Source organism: Takifugu rubripes, chromosome 13 (genome assembly GCF_901000725.2).
Source record: "Takifugu rubripes chromosome 13, fTakRub1.2, whole genome shotgun sequence".
NCBI classification, from domain to species: Eukaryota; Metazoa; Chordata; class Actinopteri; order Tetraodontiformes; family Tetraodontidae; genus Takifugu; species Takifugu rubripes.
Genome location: NC_042297.1, coordinates 11,488,797 through 11,505,871, shown reverse-complemented (window position 1 = coordinate 11,505,871; position 17,075 = coordinate 11,488,797). Strand labels below are relative to the sequence as shown.

Here is a 17,075-nt window from a genome sequence, read left to right as displayed (position 1 = left end):
GTCGCTCTCTTCATTTCAGTCCTTTGTCAGTCAGTCGAAGGTCATGAAGCAGAAATAAGAAACAACCATTTTATTATTATTTATCTAGGAGCAGGATAAAATATCTGACTTGTGACGCAGCAACAGCTCAGGGAGCGGTGTGGCCGTCTCCAGGCAACCGGCTGTTGATTGTGATTAGATGGATCGACTCTCTTAAAGTCGGAGCTCCTTGCGGGTCACGTTTAACACAGTTGTATTCACACGTGTGAGGCACCTGTGTCCCGCTCACCCTGGCGTCGCTCCCCGTGGGACCTCCTGAGGTGGACGGCAGCAGCAGAGTCCTGCGGGATTAGATTTCAAGGTGTGAGAAAGCAAAACTGACCTCCAACCCTCAGGCTTGTAAACGGACCCGTCCGTGAAACCAAAAGTGTTTCGGTAGCGGCGCCGCCATCTGTGAGCTCCGGGTTCTGCGGAGAGACGAGCCATGGAGGCGCTGCGAGCGTGGAGGCGGACCTCTGCCCTGCTCTCGGCTCTGCTTCTGTCAGGCTTCCTCGGTGAAGGTGAGATTTCCCGTCGCACCCGAATGCAGCTGGACCATCGGACCCGTGGATCATGTAGCCGTTAGCATCAATGCTACGTTTGTTACCAGGAGGGAACCTCCATTGTGTTAAAACAATTCTATCAGATGTTCCTCCAGGTTCTGTTAGTGGAAGTGGTTCCACCCTTCTGTCTACACACACCTGTCGGTAATCTCCCGGTTAAACGCGGAACACGTGTTCTGTTTGTAGCGGCCGTGGTCCGAGTCTTCTGCCAGCCAGGTCATGGGGTCACGCTGCCGTGTTTCTATCCTTATGAGGACCGCTCTGCGCTCCCGCAGCTGTCTGTCCAGTGGAGGGGCCCCGGCAACCAGCTGCTGTGTCACTACATCAAACACAAAGGCTTCCAGAGGTGCAGCGAGGGCTATCACATGACCTACAGGCCCGGCAGCATCACCCTCACCATCCAGCAGGTCCGGCTGCAGGACTACGGCCCCCACGTGTGTTCTGTGAGCAAGAGAGATGAGTTCCTGGACTACAGCGTGGAGCTGGCCAGGGCGTCAGGTGAGACCCAAAGGTGAGGGGGGCGGGGCTTGCGTCTGCATCACGTGACAGAACCGTTTGCTTCTTTAGATCCGTCCCGTCTAGTCACCTCGGCTCCAAACGGCAGACAGAAACGGTCCGGTGGGTCCATGTCATCGCGATGCAACGCTGATGGTTCCGTCTAAGAGAAGAGAACCGCCCAGACTCACCGTGTTTGTGCTTTCAGGTCCCAGCTGGACTCTCGTCCTCATGGTGGTGCTGACGCTGAGCGATATTTGCCTGTAGAAACACGAGAAATTAGATGATTCGGCTACTCGGAAGCTGATGAAGAAAACCTTAAACGTCACGCGTTCCCGTCAGAACCACGAGGAGCAGAACTTCCAATAAAAGCTGTGATTTTTGCTGTGATGTAATTGGATGGATTTTCCTGATCATTGGTGACAGTAAAATTCGATTTATTTCGATAAAAATCATCTCTTTCACTCCGTGTGCTTTGTCCCCCTCGGAGGTGCTGTCCTGGGGGGGGGGGGGGGGGGGGGTGTCATCATCATCATCATCATCACCACTACGCAGGAAGAACAGAACCTCCACAATGATCAACAGGCGGGTCTCCTGTCGCCATGTTCACCTCCGACTCGGATCACTCCATCGACTGGCTCACCGATGATGATGGTGATGGTGATGATGATGATGATGTTACGGTTTCAAAACTCTAAAAGGTGAAACCCGGTAGACGACACCACCGCCACAAATGAGCTGTCACACCAGGGATGTAATTTATTTTAAACATAGATAAGGAAGGATTATGACAACAGGTCGCCGTCGACCCTGCAGGGGGTCCGTGCTGTGCTGAGTTCGGCCGCTGGTTCTTTGACTCATGAGTTTAGAACTCTCGGCACCGGCGTCTTAAATCTGCACGTCGTGCTGCGCATGCGCAGTGCATCAGCGGGAGCGGAACCCGACAAGTAAACGGATATAGTTTTAACCCTGCATTTCAAATGTTATTAAACACATTTAATTAGAGTTAATATGTATGTGATGTTGCAGATTGGTCATTCTCTGTCTAGAATATTAAGATCGGATCATTAAAAAAGCGTGTCGCTGGATTTGTTATCAAAATATGTTCCTCCTAAAATAGTGACAAACGCATTAAAACATGCCATTAATCGGCACAAATGGTCAGAAAAAGCAGAAGAAGCCAAATAACAGCTGTGAAGACAAATGAACACTTCTGTGCGTCCTGCAACACGCACGAACACCTTACCTTGTACTGTACCTGTATTATAATTATCAGAGGCCTTGAGATCACCGTTACCTGTATGACGTCACCATCAAACGCTGCTGCCGTGATGTCAGCGAGGATGGACAAACGCTCCCAAAACGAATCCCTACTTTATGTCAGGTTTTTCATGTAGTCCAACTCCTTCAGGTTCATATGTGTAATTTTTGTTTCTGACCAGTTTTAAACTGTATTTCCGGACCACTAGGTGGCGACAGCGCAAACTGTGACCTGCAGATTAAAAACCGAACCATTTACTTCCGGTTACGTCGAGCGCTGTAGTTTTAGTTTAGTACGTGTTTTAGCTAAAATCAGCACACCATAAACTTCTTCAGCAGGTAAGGGACAGGTGACACCATTGGTAAAGGAGACATTTTCACTGTTTGCGTCATCTCATAACGTATCCAGACGCTTGGATGGACCGGAAGTAGTTAGTCCCGTTTCCTGTTTGATGAACAGGCGCCATAAGGTTCATCCCTAAAATATTTTGTTTTGACGTAACTTCCAAACGAAATATTGAGATTTTATTACTTCAAGATGTTTTGTGGTTGAATAATTGCTAAAGTTGCTTTTGATGAAAAACAGTTTTGATAAATTAATCAATTATCGATGCTTTTTTATTTGAGGGAAACTCAGCAAAGGTGATGAAAACAATAAATATGGATATTATGCAAAACATTTTCCTAATGAAGCATTTTACACAATGTACATTCGTATTCACCACCTAAGTCAATATTCTGTACATATTTTCAAACAAATGTCTCCATGCAGAAACCCTGAAAATGGGATGTGGAGTAATGAAAATAAACAAACAAAAAAAAAACTCCTTGTGTGGAATTTTGTCAGTAAAAACTAATGAACCACATGGGGAAATTAAAATCTGTGCTGTTTGGAAGTTCTTCACTCAGGAGTTCCCGTTATCTGCTGCGGCGGCACCGTCGTCAGTAGTCAGTGTCGGAGCCCTCGGCGTTGTCCACGTTACGGGACAGCATGTAGTTGTCCATGTCGATGGAGCGGCAGTTGTTGATGGCGTAGCGAAGGCGCTCGGCCATGACGGCCTGGCTGGAGTACGGAGGCAGGCGCAGCTGGAAGAAGCACGTTTGTGAAGTCGGGAGGCTGTCATACGGCTGCCGTGGAAACAGAAGAAAAAAACCCTCAAACTTCCAAAGAAACGGAGACAAAACAATCGTCTTCTTTGGATCAAGCGTCAGCTGGACTCACCCGGTCCACCTTCATGATCTGGAACCTCTGTGAAATGTCGGCTGTGTTGGCAGGCAGCCTGGAGCGTCCCGACACGAAACGCATGAAGAGGACCCTCTCCTCGTTGGATAACTCCTCCAGGGTCTGCCAGAACCACTGCACCAGCGAGTGCTGCTCGTCCACCTCTCGGTAGCGAACCACCTTCTTCAGAACGTCGCAGCAGATCTCCGGCATCCCGCAAACCATCTGCTCCAGCTGTTTCGCCGTGAGCAGAGACAGCAACGGCACCGGAACGATCCACGACATTCCTTCACGGACCGCCGCCACCTGAGAGCCAAAGAAAGGCGTGAACACGGATTCTGAACGGTTTAAACGTGTTCGACATCTAATCTAAACAGCAACAATAGAAATAAACAGGTCAAAAGTGTTTTTAATTAAACAAAAATGAACTCAAACAGAACTTCAGTTGTGGGAGTTCCTGTAACCACTGAAGTGATTTTTGCAATTTTAATACAATTTATAAAATTGAATTAAAGCAACAGAAGTGAACAGAAAACGGCTCCTACCTGTCGATCGATCTCGTGCAGGCGATACTCGATGGCTCGCTCCACGTACTCCTTCCTGTTGGAGAAAGAGAGAGGGATGCTGTTTCCTCCAGGGATGATGGGAACCATCTTCCCATCAGCACTCTGTCCAACAAAAGAATCCAGAGGAATCATCTGGAAAACAGAGAAACAAAACCTTGTGATTTTTCCATTTTAATGAAACCTTTTTCAGTCTTTGTGCTGAATGTAAAGGAACACATGAATGCCCGATTGGCTAATTAACCTTCAGGCTACCGTGTGATATCAGTTCCTGTTTGTTTTGACCACTGCTAATATGGACTACTGCAATGCTTCGAACAGATGTGCAGATTGGTCCAGAATATGGTGGCAAGTTTGCTCTTTAAACAACCGAAGCGAGCCCAAGTCATTCCACCGCTGATCAAGGTTCACTGGTTCTGACATACAGAGCACTACCAGGATCTCCCTCTCATTGGCTCTGCACTGTTAATTGGTGCTTCCACTTGTAACAGTTTAGGACTATAAGGAAGTATTTTATTCTCTCATTGTAAGACACTTGACAAAAGCATCTGTTAAATGACTAAAATGTTAAACAAAACTAACATTAAAACCAACTGAGGCTTGTTAATCCCCTGCATGACTGAACAATGATGCAACTTCCTGTCCTGCTTTAACACATCCACACATTCCACTCACACAACCATCGCCTGACACCAAAAGTGTCTCTCACCTCATGGAAATTATCCTCGGTGATGCCGCTGTCTTCAATGTGAAGAATGCTTTTGAGCGTCTGCACATAGAGGAGGTCCACCTCCTCCAGGTCCTCCAGCTGCAGGGGGATGCAGCACAGCTGTTTCCACACCAGAGGAGCGAGGTGGAGGTCCAGGGGCTTCTTGGTACGGATGGCCACGCCCATCAGGATGCCCAGGAACTTGAATTGAAGCATGTGCTCATCCAGGCAGGAAGACGGGTTCAAGAGGAACCTGAAACCATTATCACCATCATCATCAGCAGGTTGAAGACCAGTCTCATGGAGGGAGAATCTCACCGTCAGCTGGAAGGTTGTTCTCACCTGTCTCGGTTGTAGCCGACCTCTGCCGTGGCGTTGGGGGAGGGGATGAGCAGGTCGACCACTCCCGTCTCCAACTCCTGTGAACACAGAACAAACGTCCTCCGGTGACCTGTTGCTTCAGCAGCTCAAGAGCTGCAGCTCCTGGATTCATACCTGACAGATCTCTGTGATGGTGTCATCAAACACCCCCCCTGCGTCGTCGGCCCCCTCTCCCACCAGTTTGACCTTCCAGGCCCTGGAGGGCAGACGGAGGTCTGAGGCGTTAAGCTTCACCACCTGCCGAGCGATCTGAACAAAGATCGGCTTGCACTTTCGGCCCCTGCGGAGGAGGTTCAATCATCACATAAAAGTCTGATTCTGACAAATTTAACACGAAGATTAAGACACGAAGATTAAAACAGTGATAAACCAAACCTATGAGCATCAACAGACCAGATCTGAGATCATCAATATTTGCTTCTAATTTCTGAAAGTGTGTTCTGACCGTGTGGAGATCCGCTTGACGGTGATCTGGGGGCCGTAGTTCTTGCCCTGCACCATGGTTTTCCCTATAGAGCGCACCATTGGCAGCGTGTACACCCTGGGGGCCAACAGCGGCCTCAGCTGGCCCTGGACAATCCCCCAGGTCCCAGCGTTGTAGTGAGACGTACAGCTCTGCAGAGACAGATCCATTTGTTACACTCACTGGTCTCCAAAAATCTCACCATTAACGTCAAAATGTAATCAAAGCAGCCAAAAGTCGTTCCTTTTATCTTCCCGTATGAACTCGTGGTTCTTCTCTCCACTACGTCTCGATGCCAGTTTTTTGATTATCAGAGGGAATTTTCGCGTGAGAGTTTCTATTATTCTAAAGTTTGTGGTCCCACCTGGTTGTTGGGGCTGAGGTTGAGGAGCCTCCAGGAGGAATACATGAGGTCAGAGAAGTGATAGAGGAGTCGCAGGCGAGCTCTGACTGCCTCCATGCTGACCTCCTTCAGGCAGCTGTACTGAGGCGGCACCGCCACAGGAAGTCCCAGCTGGAGAGGAACCGACGAACCTGAGGATGACGAGGAAGAGAAGGATGAAGATGGGATCCTAATCCAAACTGAAGTGAAGACTTAGCGTCTGTCCGACCTGGCGCTCGTGGCGGCAGCGAAGGGGCGGTCCAGGCGGCGCTGTGGCAGCGTCCTGCAGAGACCTGGTGGATGTGCTTCCCCTGAAGCATCGTCACCACCGTCGGCTCCCTGACGTGGTTGGTGTGGCCCAGACCCAGCTGAACGACATCCCATTATCCATCAGAATCGATTATTGATAATCACCAAAACTCAAACAGATCAGTGTTGGGGGGGGTACCAGGCGTGTGTCAGGCATTACCTGCCCCTCGGAGTTGCTGCCCCAGGCGTAAACATCTCCCGTGGAGGAGAGCGCCAGAGTGTGCTCAGCTCCGACGGCGATGTCCTGGATGTTAATCCCTGACAGAGCAGGAACCTGCTGAGGTCGATTGTGGTTCCTGGCTCGACTTTCTGGTAATCCAATCAGACGGTCTGAAATCAAGAAAAGGCACATGAAGAGTTTGATAATGAGCTGTTGTCAAATCGGGATTAAATTGAGAAGAAATGGAAATTTACCTTGTCCAAAAGTGAAAATGCGTCCGTCTTTAGTCAAAGCCACAGAAAACTGAGTTCCACAAGCCACTTTTTTGATGTTGATTCCACATAAAATGTCAACTTTCTAAGAAAAACAGTTTTGGAAAACAATAAAATTGAATTCATTTCCACCTGCTTTTGTCTGACACTCCCCATGTAACCTCGATGCAGACCTGAGGTGACGACTTGGCCGTGGAGTTACCGAGTCCCAGTTTTCCATAGTCTCCATCGCCAAACGCCCAGACCATCATTCCATCGGCAGACACGACTAACGTGTGGTTGAGGCCGCACGCCACCTGGACGGGAGGAGGGAACTAATCATCTGAATGCTAACATCACCACTGAAGGCGTCTTCAAATGTCTCCAACCTGTCCGATCTGGTATCCCTCCAGAGCCGTGACCTTCTCCGGAAGCTTCTTGTTGGACGTGTTTCCTAATCCGAGTCGTCCGTAATCGCCGTTGCCGAACGTGAAGAGTTTCCCGTCGGCTGTTACCACGGCGGAGTGTTTGAACCCACAGGACATCTGGAGACAGAGATGGCGGTGAGAGCGCCAACAGGGATCCACATGTTCCACGTACCGGCTCTGCTCCACCCTCACCTGAACCACTTCCTCTCCCTGAAGAGCTTCGATCTGCCTGGGTCTCCGCTGACGGTCGCTGTTACCGTGACCGAGTTTGCCGTAATCACCGTCGCCCCAGCTGAAGACCTCGCCGCTCTCCGTCAGAGCCATGGAGTGACCGTCGCTGCCGCACGACGTCACCAGCTGAGTGACCACAAACCCTGATGGAAGAACCAACGTTACAGATCGGGAGGATAAACAGAGGGAAGTGAAGATGATCATTTAAGGTTTTCCCTAAACATGGAAACATGGATCGTCCGTGTCAATCAAGCTGAGGTCGGAATCAGACCTGATCAGAATTAACATCACTATTAGAACTACATGTGCAATAAAACTGGTGAAATCCCAAATTTACTTGATAATATTATCATTACGGCTAATATGAAATTTATTTGTAACATTAATTACAAATGTATGTGGCACCTTGAAGAGCTGAAATGACTGTGAGAACATGGAGGTCATCAGAGTTTCCCTGACCCAGACGGCCGTAACTGCCCTCCCCACAGGCCAGCACCGTCCCATTGGGCTGGATTACAAATGTGCAGTTCTGACCACACACCACCTGAAGGAGGAGAAGAAGAAACTCAGGCAGGAAGTGAGGACAGGCCGGTAGGATGACAGAATGAGTGCGTCGTCGGGCGTCTGCACCTGTTGTGCCTGAGAGAACGACGTTGCTGTGGTTGGTACCAGGATGTTTCTGCCTGCCTCAGCCAGCTGCCCGTGTCGGCCTGCACCCCAAAGATAAACGTCGCATTTCCCCCCCAGATGCCAGTCCTGCGAACAACAAACAACATCAACACTTTCTCTTTCTGAGGACGTTGTCTTGAGCGAACAATCACTGGTGGCATCACTGACTCCTGAAGGCTGTGGAAAATAAAATGAGCAACTAAAGATCTAATCCAGATATTCTGAATTACCTCAGGCCTGGAGGTGGCCCAGGACATGATCTGCTCGTCCAGCCCAGAAGCCCATTTACTGTTGTCCTGGAAACAGACCAGCCGGCGTTATCATCGACAACGGTCGGCTGTAAACGATAATAAGGTGGCAGCAGGCTCACCATCAGCAGAGCCATTTCATCCTTCGCCACCGGCTCCATGTCAGGGACACAGAAGGAATCAGGGAAGGTGGCACCACGAGCCAGAGCCTCTGCCGCCTTCACAGTCGTGGAGAAGCAGTCCAACCAGGCCCACTCGCTGGCACACCAGACGGCGGTGCCAGACTCGGGCGGACAGTGCCTGAGGGAAGGTGGGACGGGAGGCCGGCAAAGCAGCTGGTCTAGGTGAAGGCCCACAGCCAGGGAGGCCAGGCACTGCATGTAGGGACTGTGGACCAGTTGCTCACCACAGACCACGTGAGGCTGAAGGCAAAGGAGACATCAAGAATGGTGTGACCCCTCAACTGCTCGTCTCGTTTCATTATACAACTGTAAGTGGGACTAATAAAGTTTACTCTCCTCAAACTAGCTGCGAGACATTCTCCTCATTAGTTGCTGAGCTGAAATGGTCTGAAACTACTCAGTACCTTCTCGTATGCGTACTGCTCCTGCAGCATGATGGGTAATCTCTCCAGGAAGGCCCTCATGCAGGGGGCGATGTTGAGGCCCACAATGCCCTGCTTCTTCAGTGCCGAGCGACAGGTGGCTAGCACGTGGTTGGATGCCATGAAGTCTTTGGAGCAGTTGACAACCAGCACATCCTGGAGAGAAGACAGTGATGCAGCTGGAAAATCTGAAACATGACTTGTTTAAAACGTCTCATTAAGACCACCGACCTTTGACCTGTTGGAGCAGACGGCCACACCCACGTCTGGGATCCACACGATGTTCTGAATCGCTCCTGAACCAGCTACCACAGTCTGCAGGACCGAGCCATCCTGTTTCACACAATGGGCAGGAGTGTCAGGATTTATTTATCCAGATGTTGTCTTGGTGTGCACAACCGCAGCGTCTGTGCTTCTTACCTGCAGGGACCAGATGTTCATTAGGCCTCCCACTCCTCCAGAGACCAGAGCAAGGCCATCGGGGCTGAAAGCCAGCGTTCTGACAGGGGTGATATGACCCTTCAGCTGGAATACACACACCGCTCCCTCCGGAGTGCACTGGGAAGACTGGGAAGCAGCAAGAAGTGCAAGCAGGTGAGAAGAGTCATCAAGAACATCTGACCAAGTGGACATCAGCTGGAGGTTTTACTCAAGTTATGAATCTCCACTATCAAACGGTCCTGTTAATTACCAGAAATTTAGGCTTTGCTTCACTCTCCCACCATTCTTCTGAGTCTGAGAAAGAGGATTCTGGAAAATCTGATATGTCCTGAGGAACAGTCCAGACTGAGACCAGGCCGTTCTGACAACATCTGAAAGGCAAAGAACACGGTTGACATGGTTGAACGGACACACACGAACAGACGTTGAACTGTCCATCAACCTACACGGCCAACACGTTGAGGGGCTTCGGCCCCCGTCCCAGCAGGCTGCACCAGGCGATGCCGTTGACCAAAGAGGGATGTTTTAGACTCTGCAGGCAGCGCCAAGCAGATCCGGAGTGCAAGTCCGGAGCGGCCCACAGTTTCACAGTCTCCTCTTTGGCGCAGGTCATTAAGATCTGTCCAGTTGGATTCCATTTCATACTGGTGATGGACTCCTGGTGTTCATAGATCAAAGGTCAGACTCACAGCGAATACGACCTTTTCCTTTGGTTGTTGCGAGTGTTCACCTGGTGAGCATCAATGACTACGATGGCTCCGTTCTCTAAGGGCTCTTTGGATCCGATCAGCAGCTTGCCATCTGCGTAGCCGACAGTAAACGGCTTGTCTTCACTATACCAGGCGATGTCCACGACAGCCACTGTGGGAGGACATAGGCACTCTAAGAGCCATCCGAGAGACTACAGAAGAAAAATCTGTCCCTTGTTAAAGCATGTGATCTCTTTTCCTACCATCCTTCCTATAACAGTGCTCCAGCTCAGTGCGTTGCATGCTGGAGTTGTCCAGAACCTCGATGAGGCCTAGAGATCCGTCCATCCGTCCCACCAGCAGCAGATCTTTGGGCTCGCCACACCACAGTGTCTCTGCCTCCTCTTTCGGCCAGGCCATCGCTGACACCCAGTGAGGCTGCACATCCAGAAGGCCTTTCCCACCTAAGAGGAGTTACCGTTATCAAGCAACACAGCCTCTGACCCATTACTGACCCGTTATATGCTAATGGCCCCTCAGCTTGGTCTTCATTTCTATTATTGATTTTATAAATTCTACTATGAAGAGTGAGTTTTTTGCAAAATTTATATTGGCAGTTTGTTTCCATAACTAGTGGATTAATGACTAAAACTCTTAGTTTCTTGCAGTACTAATACTGCAAACCTAACCCTTTCCACTTAATGGGTGGTAACTTGAGCTAAACACATTGACTACAGAAGGCATGACGGCATTGAGGGACGTTAACACAGATGTGGTTTGCGGATTCTTAAGGCAAAGACAGGGTCAGGAAACTATGATCGGACCACAGACAGTTCTCAGGCAGATTTATTTCTACTGGTGACCATAAAATCTGAGCAGCCTCTCATTCATATTTTGTGGACCTCCCACACAGGCATCAGCAGGACCACACAGGCTTGATCCTAAAACTGCACCGCATAATAACATTAGTAACACTACCGGTAACTAAAAAAGGGCAAGATTATACTTACCGTTAACTTGCCAGATGTTGACCATTTTCTCCATGGCGCAGGCCAAATATTTTCCAGTGACGCTCCAAGCCAGAGGAGACAGACAGGGATCGCTGGGAGATCCCAAACTAGACATGCCCTCATCTGAAGATCCGTTACTGAAAAGATAATCAAAATGAAGGACATTAAAACTGGAAAAAGTGTCTTACTTAAAGATAGGGTAGCAGAACACCTGACACATACATTAAAAAATCTATATTTGTTTGCTAGGTAACAGGATTCTGCAAACACTTAAAGACACAACTGGAGGAAATGTACTACAGAAGAGCCACCATGTTTGACACCATCTGGAGGTTTTATAAACTCTACTGGTCAAACCCAGAAGTATTTGAGGTGTTTTAAAGCTTCTTACTCCTTGTTGAAGATGCAGGTTTGCTGAAGGGTGTACTGATTCTTGGTTACGTTCCACACCCTCACCGTTCCGTCACTTCCACTGGTGGCCAGAAGACCTTTCCTACTGCACCAACCACATGTGATCACCTGCAACAACAGACAGGCTCTGTCTTGGCACAAAACATCTGCAAACCACAATTCCTCACTCCTGATTCACACTGGGAGCACTCACCCTGCCCTGGTGAGCCTCCAGCTTAATGCAGGAACACTTCCGCAGGTCACCCGCCATGTCAGCAAACGTCTGGGGTCGGCTCTGGTTGTTGTCACGGTCGTGAGCAGCGAGTGTGCGGACCAGCTGCTGGGCAGCCCACTGGCGATGTTGTGAAGACAGCCTAGAGGACAGGCAGCAGGCCGCCAGAGCATTGGCCAGCTCCAAAGGCCCTACAGCGGAGGGATTATGGGAAGGATGTGCATATAAATGCGCAATTAGACCTGCTCGAAATGAAAGACAAGGTGAGAAAGTGACCTGGTGAGTGAAAAATGCACAACAGATGGAAAAAGACAAACGTGAACTCGAAAAAAAATGTGACCCATCGAACCAAAAAGTCACGATTAATGAGAATGAAGTGGAATTATGACATGCATGACAACATGGGTTGACCAGTCAAGTTTGTTTGAGGGAAGATGACAACATGAAGATGAAGCAGCAGTTATTTAAAACTGTAGCTTTGGCAGCCGACAAACCCTTGAACAGCTGAACAAATGAATCGGCTTCAGAGTTTCAGTAACACAAAGAATGGCTGTAATTTATACAAATATTTACAAAAAAAACTTCAACTCCTACTTCTGAAGTTAGAAATACTGCCACATTAACCTTGTTGAAAATGTCATTAATCCTTTTCCATAAAAGAACTTTAATGTGCTTAATATACAGACCTCTTTTCTCCACATCAGCCTTGTCACAGGCTGGTTTGAGTCTGGCGCCTTTATCAGCCAACAGGGCCACCAGAGCCTGCGTGACTACGAAGTTCGGGGAGGTGATGAGCTTGTTTTCTTCAGCCACGCCCCGCAGGAAGCTGGGCAGGAACTTCCTCTGGATGGGGTCATCCACGGTGGTCAGATTCATGCCAGTGGCTGCTGAGATCAGATTCTGAAAAGGAATTTTCTTGTTACCTGATTTACCTGGAATGACATCAGCTCGCTGACATCGCACCATACACACAGTGTGTTTTTATTAATGATTTGTACCTGAGTGCAGAGCTGCACCAACAGCTTAGCTGCATTGGGACTGTTGGATGCCAGGCAGCCCACTGCAGTACTGAGGTATGCCAGGCAGGAGATTGGTTTATTAGCCTTGGAGGTCCCGCGGGGCCTGTCGCTGTGTCCAGAGCTAGATGTGGGACTGGTGGAGAGACCAGCACGACCCGCTGCTGCCAGACACATCAGCCTAACCAGAGTCCTGATGTCTGTCAGGCCCAGAGACTCCAGACCAGCTGCAAGGCTGCAGCTAGAGCCACTGTAGGGGAGGACAGATGGGCAGCAGAGACGTGTGGGGGGACTGGGGTTAAAAGTGCTGACTTTACTGTGAAGGATTGAAGACAGTAAACTATGTTCTACCTGACAGACAGCAGGGACAATGCTCTCATCACCATTGTCCTGGCCAGCAGAACTTGGGCTGCAGCTGTTACTCTCCTCAGAGCCATAACCCGATCATGAGGGTTCTGCAAGGCCGCCGCCTGCTCGCCAAGAGTCACCCTGCCTGATGAACTCTTATCCACGGAGGTCTGACAGCCTAAACATCAACACAGTCTTCTCAGTGGACATGTAATAAACACCGCGTGACATGATTGTCAAGTGCTGATGTGATGTTGAAGGGATGTTGAAAGTCTTCACCAATCTGGAGAAGAGTCTCTTCCATGCTGTTGGTAGCCGTCACCATGGCAACAGAAGCTCCCAGCGGGTCGCTATCGGGGAACTGGACCGCCTCCGGGACAATTTTGCGCTCGCTGAGACCCAACGGGCCAGCCAAAAGCTCAAACTCTTCCTCCCCTGTCAGTTTTTCATCTTCATCAACATCCAGCATGTCCCAGTCCTCTGCAGCAACCCAGAGAAAACAGAGATAAGAAACATCAAACACATCAAGTTTAGTGTTCGATAAACAGAATCTTTCACCTTCGTAGACACTGTCCTGCTTTCCCAGGAGGTCAGGAGCCTGTCCTTTATACCTGAACACCAGAGTTAAAAAAAAACCAAACAAACAGATTTGACATAATTAAGGAAAATTGACAAGATCAGTTTAAAAATAACTTTTCTTTTTTCGAACAAGGTCTTTCTCAGCAGTCTAAATTGGCTAAAGATGTTGTTCATCCAAATAATTCCACAACATCCTTTATCAAAGAATTGAAACCTGTAAACTAGTCAATACCTCTCCACAACGGGGACTTTAGCTTTGCTTTTAATAGCCAGGTACTTCTCTCTGCAGCAGCTGCACAGCAGGTAGTACGGGTTTCCGCTCCCGCACTCTCCACCGAACCAGCCGTCCACGTAGGAGCCGTTGCTACGGTAACCCTGTCGGTTGGCACTGCGGCCGCAACCTGGGTGGCTCTTCTTCATGTGCTGGTTGAAATTGGCCACATTGGCTTCACACAGCTCGCACACCACCACTTCATCACGGTCGTCGGTCTCGCACACATGCTGCAGAACATAGTACAATTCCAGACACAAACACACACACACACATACACACAAACACACCGACACACACGCACACACAAACATACATGCTTTAAGCCTGTCCGAGATGCCATTAAAAAAAAATTGATAGCTATGCAAGAAGAAATTAAAACTTTTCATGCTTGTTATATTTGGGGTGATTGTGTTAAGCTGATTACTGAGGGGAGAGAAGGAGGGGTGAGTTCAGGGGCGAGTGGTAATGGCAGCCCTAAATCAGAGCATAAAAGCACACACACCCATGTCGGCCAGTCCAGTACCTCCGGGATCCACATTCCCAGAATGTCCGAGTCACTGGCCAAGTCCTGACCAAACATGGCCTCCATGGTCTCCTCATCCAGGTCCATCTCCAGCTCCTCATCCAGGTTGAAGTCATAGAGAGCGCTGGGGTCTTGTTGCTGGAGAGCCGAGACGTCCCGACGCGACTGGCTGTGGTGAGCCTGCACCGAGCGATACAATCCAGCTTTGCGAGGAAAGAAATTTAGAATGAAAACAGGAAGTCTGAGGTTGGTTTAAAAGAGGATGCTGCGGGGAAATCTTCTCACCAGCACGTGCCAACAGCGTGCGTGCTGCTAGGTCAAACCGTGGTTTCCTGCCAAGAGCGTGGCGTCCTCTGTGTGCAGCACTGCTGGAGGCTGCAGCGCTCTCCTGTTCCAGACCTTCAGGACTATAAGGACACAGATGCACCTTTCATTTGATTTAAATTTTTTACTTTCATATATTAACTGTCAGATACACAGAAACTTGTTTTGTTCTGTTGTATTATTTTGATCCACAAAGTATCGCTTTTTGTCTCTCTGTAACAGCACGTTAAACTATAAAATGTTAGCATACTGCAACAGCCGTATGTATATACATATGTCTGGCTACTTTCAATAGGATCATTGAAAGTTTTGTCTAGTTTAACCTGTTGTGACTGCATTTCTGACCAGGTAGAACATTTAGAAAAACACTGAGTTAAATACCACTCGCTGAATCCTTCCTCCATCTCTGATGTGTCCGCGCCGGTGATGTCTCCTGAAGAGCTCAGGAACGAGCTCCGCTCCGCTGACTTGCCTCCAACTGAGGCTGCCGCACCCGTGCAGGGGTCGGATCCATCACTGGTGACACCACCTCTGCTGTGAGACTCGTCACGCTCGTCCTCGGTCCCTGGGTGCTCTATCATCCACATCGCCAGAACCGTGATGTTCTGAGCGTCGGCTTCTCCGCGAGCACCTGAAATGCCACAAACAATCACTGCAGCATTGATACGTAGTGCTCTTTGCCTGGCTACTTGTATGAGCCTGACCGGTGGCTTCCAGAGCTTTGGTGATCTGTCGCAGGGAGAAACCCATCTCCAGCAGTGGAACAGCGATGGCGGGAGGGGGAGGAGATGTGGACAGCCTGCTGCTCGGGTCAGAAAGTGCTGCAGAAAAAAAAAAAAAACAGGCAACATTTTTTGCAACAATTTTCATGCCAAAATTACTCGCTACACACGGTGGAGATGAACATACATGATCATTTGCACATACAATCATTAAGGGAGTAAGCTGCCCAGGACAGGCGCTCTGAGAATATGGTGCTTTTAGAATTTCATATTCTACACAGATAGTCCAGTCCCCCGTAGATTAAGTACTGCTGCCCCTCTGACTAATCCACAATTCTGTTGGAATTTAATCACCTACGCTGCAAAAAGAGCAGATGAACTGTTTCTGTTCAGTAATGAAACCTTTCGATCCAGGTTCTTCAGGACTTACAGGTTCCTGATCGGTTCTGCGGCCTATTAGGTTGGGTGTCAGGCGAGGTGAGGCTCTGACGCCGGCCGACTTCATCAGAGGGTGATGTGGGCAGAGAGGACACAGGAGGAGTCTGTGCCCGACGGGTCGGAACCAGGGTGGTCGTTGGGTAGCTGGAGAACATTTGCCTGTTGCATCACAGAGAGTCTTTAATAGAAGGATCTTTATTTGACGGCGTGTGAAGAAGTTTGAAGATGAGTGTTCCGACCTGAGCAGGCTCAGAGGCATGACGCCCGGAGATTCTGTGACGGGGACGGTCTCCGTGTCCGTCACTGGAGTGGTTGCAGTGGTGGTATCCTCCAGAGAGGAACTCATGAAGGAGGTGGTGCTGGAGGCAGAAGGACTGGTGGTGATGGGAGTCTGTGCCAGCTGCTCGCCCTCCTGACCATCAACCTCACCGTCTGCTTCAATTCTCACTCCTGACACACCAAAAAAGAAATAAATCTTTTTTTATTTTTTTTTTAAATGTGCCAAATTTGATCAACTTTTAGTGCTTTCTCAGAAGGTGCTGAACCCAAATAATGTAGAAGTGGAACGTTTACATAAAAACAAGCATAATCAATTAAGTGGAACCAAGAACCTCAAACTCACCAGGCTTGGTTTTCCCCCCGCTGGGCTCTTCTGTCAGCCCGTTCACAACCAATTTATAGATCATGGCCTGCGCCCTCTCCAGATCGGCCAGAGCCAAAGCCCGTTTGATTGGAGAACGCATGACCGCTCGCTTCACCATGTGACGCATGAGAAACTGCAGAGCCGCCCGCATGTCGGCCTCTTCTTTGCAGACTGGGGAGGTGGCAGCCACACTCCCACTGGCACCAGTGTTCACATCAGCGTTGTGCCCACTGGGTGCAGCTTCAGGTAACACCTTCAGAGAGTGAGAGGAAAACATTTCTCAGATAGATCGGATCCGCACACGTGGTCACCTTTATGTTAAGCTATGATACAAATGTAGAAAGAGCTATTTTCCCATAAAAACTGGTATCCCACAGGGCTCCATCTTAGGTCCACTCCTTTCTTGCCTTTAAATTAGCTTCAATTAGTTTTAAAACTCATTTTAAACATTTAATTTTATTCTTTCAAAACTGATTCATCTGTCGCAGTA

The 17,075-nt window shown here is 49.1% G+C and overlaps 1 protein-coding gene across 8 annotated transcripts in view; it reads right to left on the bottom strand.

Annotated features, from left to right (window-relative positions):
- Positions 1–2,930: 2,930 nt before the first annotated feature.
- herc1 (HECT and RLD domain containing E3 ubiquitin protein ligase family member 1) overlaps positions 2,931–17,075 on the bottom strand; it is a 31,756-nt gene continuing 17,611 nt past the window's right edge. For 5 of the 8 annotated variants that reach the window (XM_029845863.1, XM_029845866.1, XM_029845869.1 and 2 more), the window contains 41 exons: positions 16,565–16,838; positions 16,182–16,392; positions 15,935–16,101; positions 15,487–15,603; positions 15,164–15,413; positions 14,744–14,865; positions 14,438–14,661; positions 13,894–14,162; positions 13,641–13,693; positions 13,362–13,562; positions 13,086–13,260; positions 12,717–12,984; positions 12,405–12,618; positions 11,701–11,960; positions 11,488–11,615; positions 11,097–11,233; positions 10,350–10,550; positions 10,128–10,258; positions 9,844–10,055; positions 9,648–9,768; positions 9,377–9,523; positions 9,188–9,289; positions 8,939–9,112; positions 8,475–8,774; positions 8,335–8,400; positions 8,066–8,191; positions 7,841–7,979; positions 7,397–7,578; positions 7,166–7,321; positions 6,971–7,093; positions 6,780–6,882; positions 6,526–6,695; positions 6,286–6,424; positions 6,039–6,208; positions 5,657–5,826; positions 5,326–5,491; positions 5,173–5,249; positions 4,831–5,083; positions 4,104–4,256; positions 3,559–3,864; positions 2,931–3,464 (listed from right to left, as the gene is read on the bottom strand). In XM_029845863.1, the coding sequence (XP_029701723.1) occupies positions 3,279–3,464; positions 3,559–3,864; positions 4,104–4,256; positions 4,831–5,083; positions 5,173–5,249; positions 5,326–5,491; positions 5,657–5,826; positions 6,039–6,208; positions 6,286–6,424; positions 6,526–6,695; positions 6,780–6,882; positions 6,971–7,093; positions 7,166–7,321; positions 7,397–7,578; positions 7,841–7,979; positions 8,066–8,191; positions 8,335–8,400; positions 8,475–8,774; positions 8,939–9,112; positions 9,188–9,289; positions 9,377–9,523; positions 9,648–9,768; positions 9,844–10,055; positions 10,128–10,258; positions 10,350–10,550; positions 11,097–11,233; positions 11,488–11,615; positions 11,701–11,960; positions 12,405–12,618; positions 12,717–12,984; positions 13,086–13,260; positions 13,362–13,562; positions 13,641–13,693; positions 13,894–14,162; positions 14,438–14,661; positions 14,744–14,865; positions 15,164–15,413; positions 15,487–15,603; positions 15,935–16,101; positions 16,182–16,392; positions 16,565–16,838 (7,143 nt within the window). In that variant the 3' untranslated portion in view covers positions 2,931–3,278. The remainder of the gene's footprint in view (positions 3,465–3,558; positions 3,865–4,103; positions 4,257–4,830; positions 5,084–5,172; positions 5,250–5,325; positions 5,492–5,656; positions 5,827–6,038; positions 6,209–6,285; positions 6,425–6,525; positions 6,696–6,779; positions 6,883–6,970; positions 7,094–7,165; positions 7,322–7,396; positions 7,579–7,840; positions 7,980–8,065; positions 8,192–8,334; positions 8,401–8,474; positions 8,775–8,938; positions 9,113–9,187; positions 9,290–9,376; positions 9,524–9,647; positions 9,769–9,843; positions 10,056–10,127; positions 10,259–10,349; positions 10,551–11,096; positions 11,234–11,487; positions 11,616–11,700; positions 11,961–12,404; positions 12,619–12,716; positions 12,985–13,085; positions 13,261–13,361; positions 13,563–13,640; positions 13,694–13,893; positions 14,163–14,437; positions 14,662–14,743; positions 14,866–15,163; positions 15,414–15,486; positions 15,604–15,934; positions 16,102–16,181; positions 16,393–16,564; positions 16,839–17,075) is intronic. The other 3 variants (XM_029845868.1, XM_029845870.1, XM_029845865.1) reach the window with 2 other exon arrangements.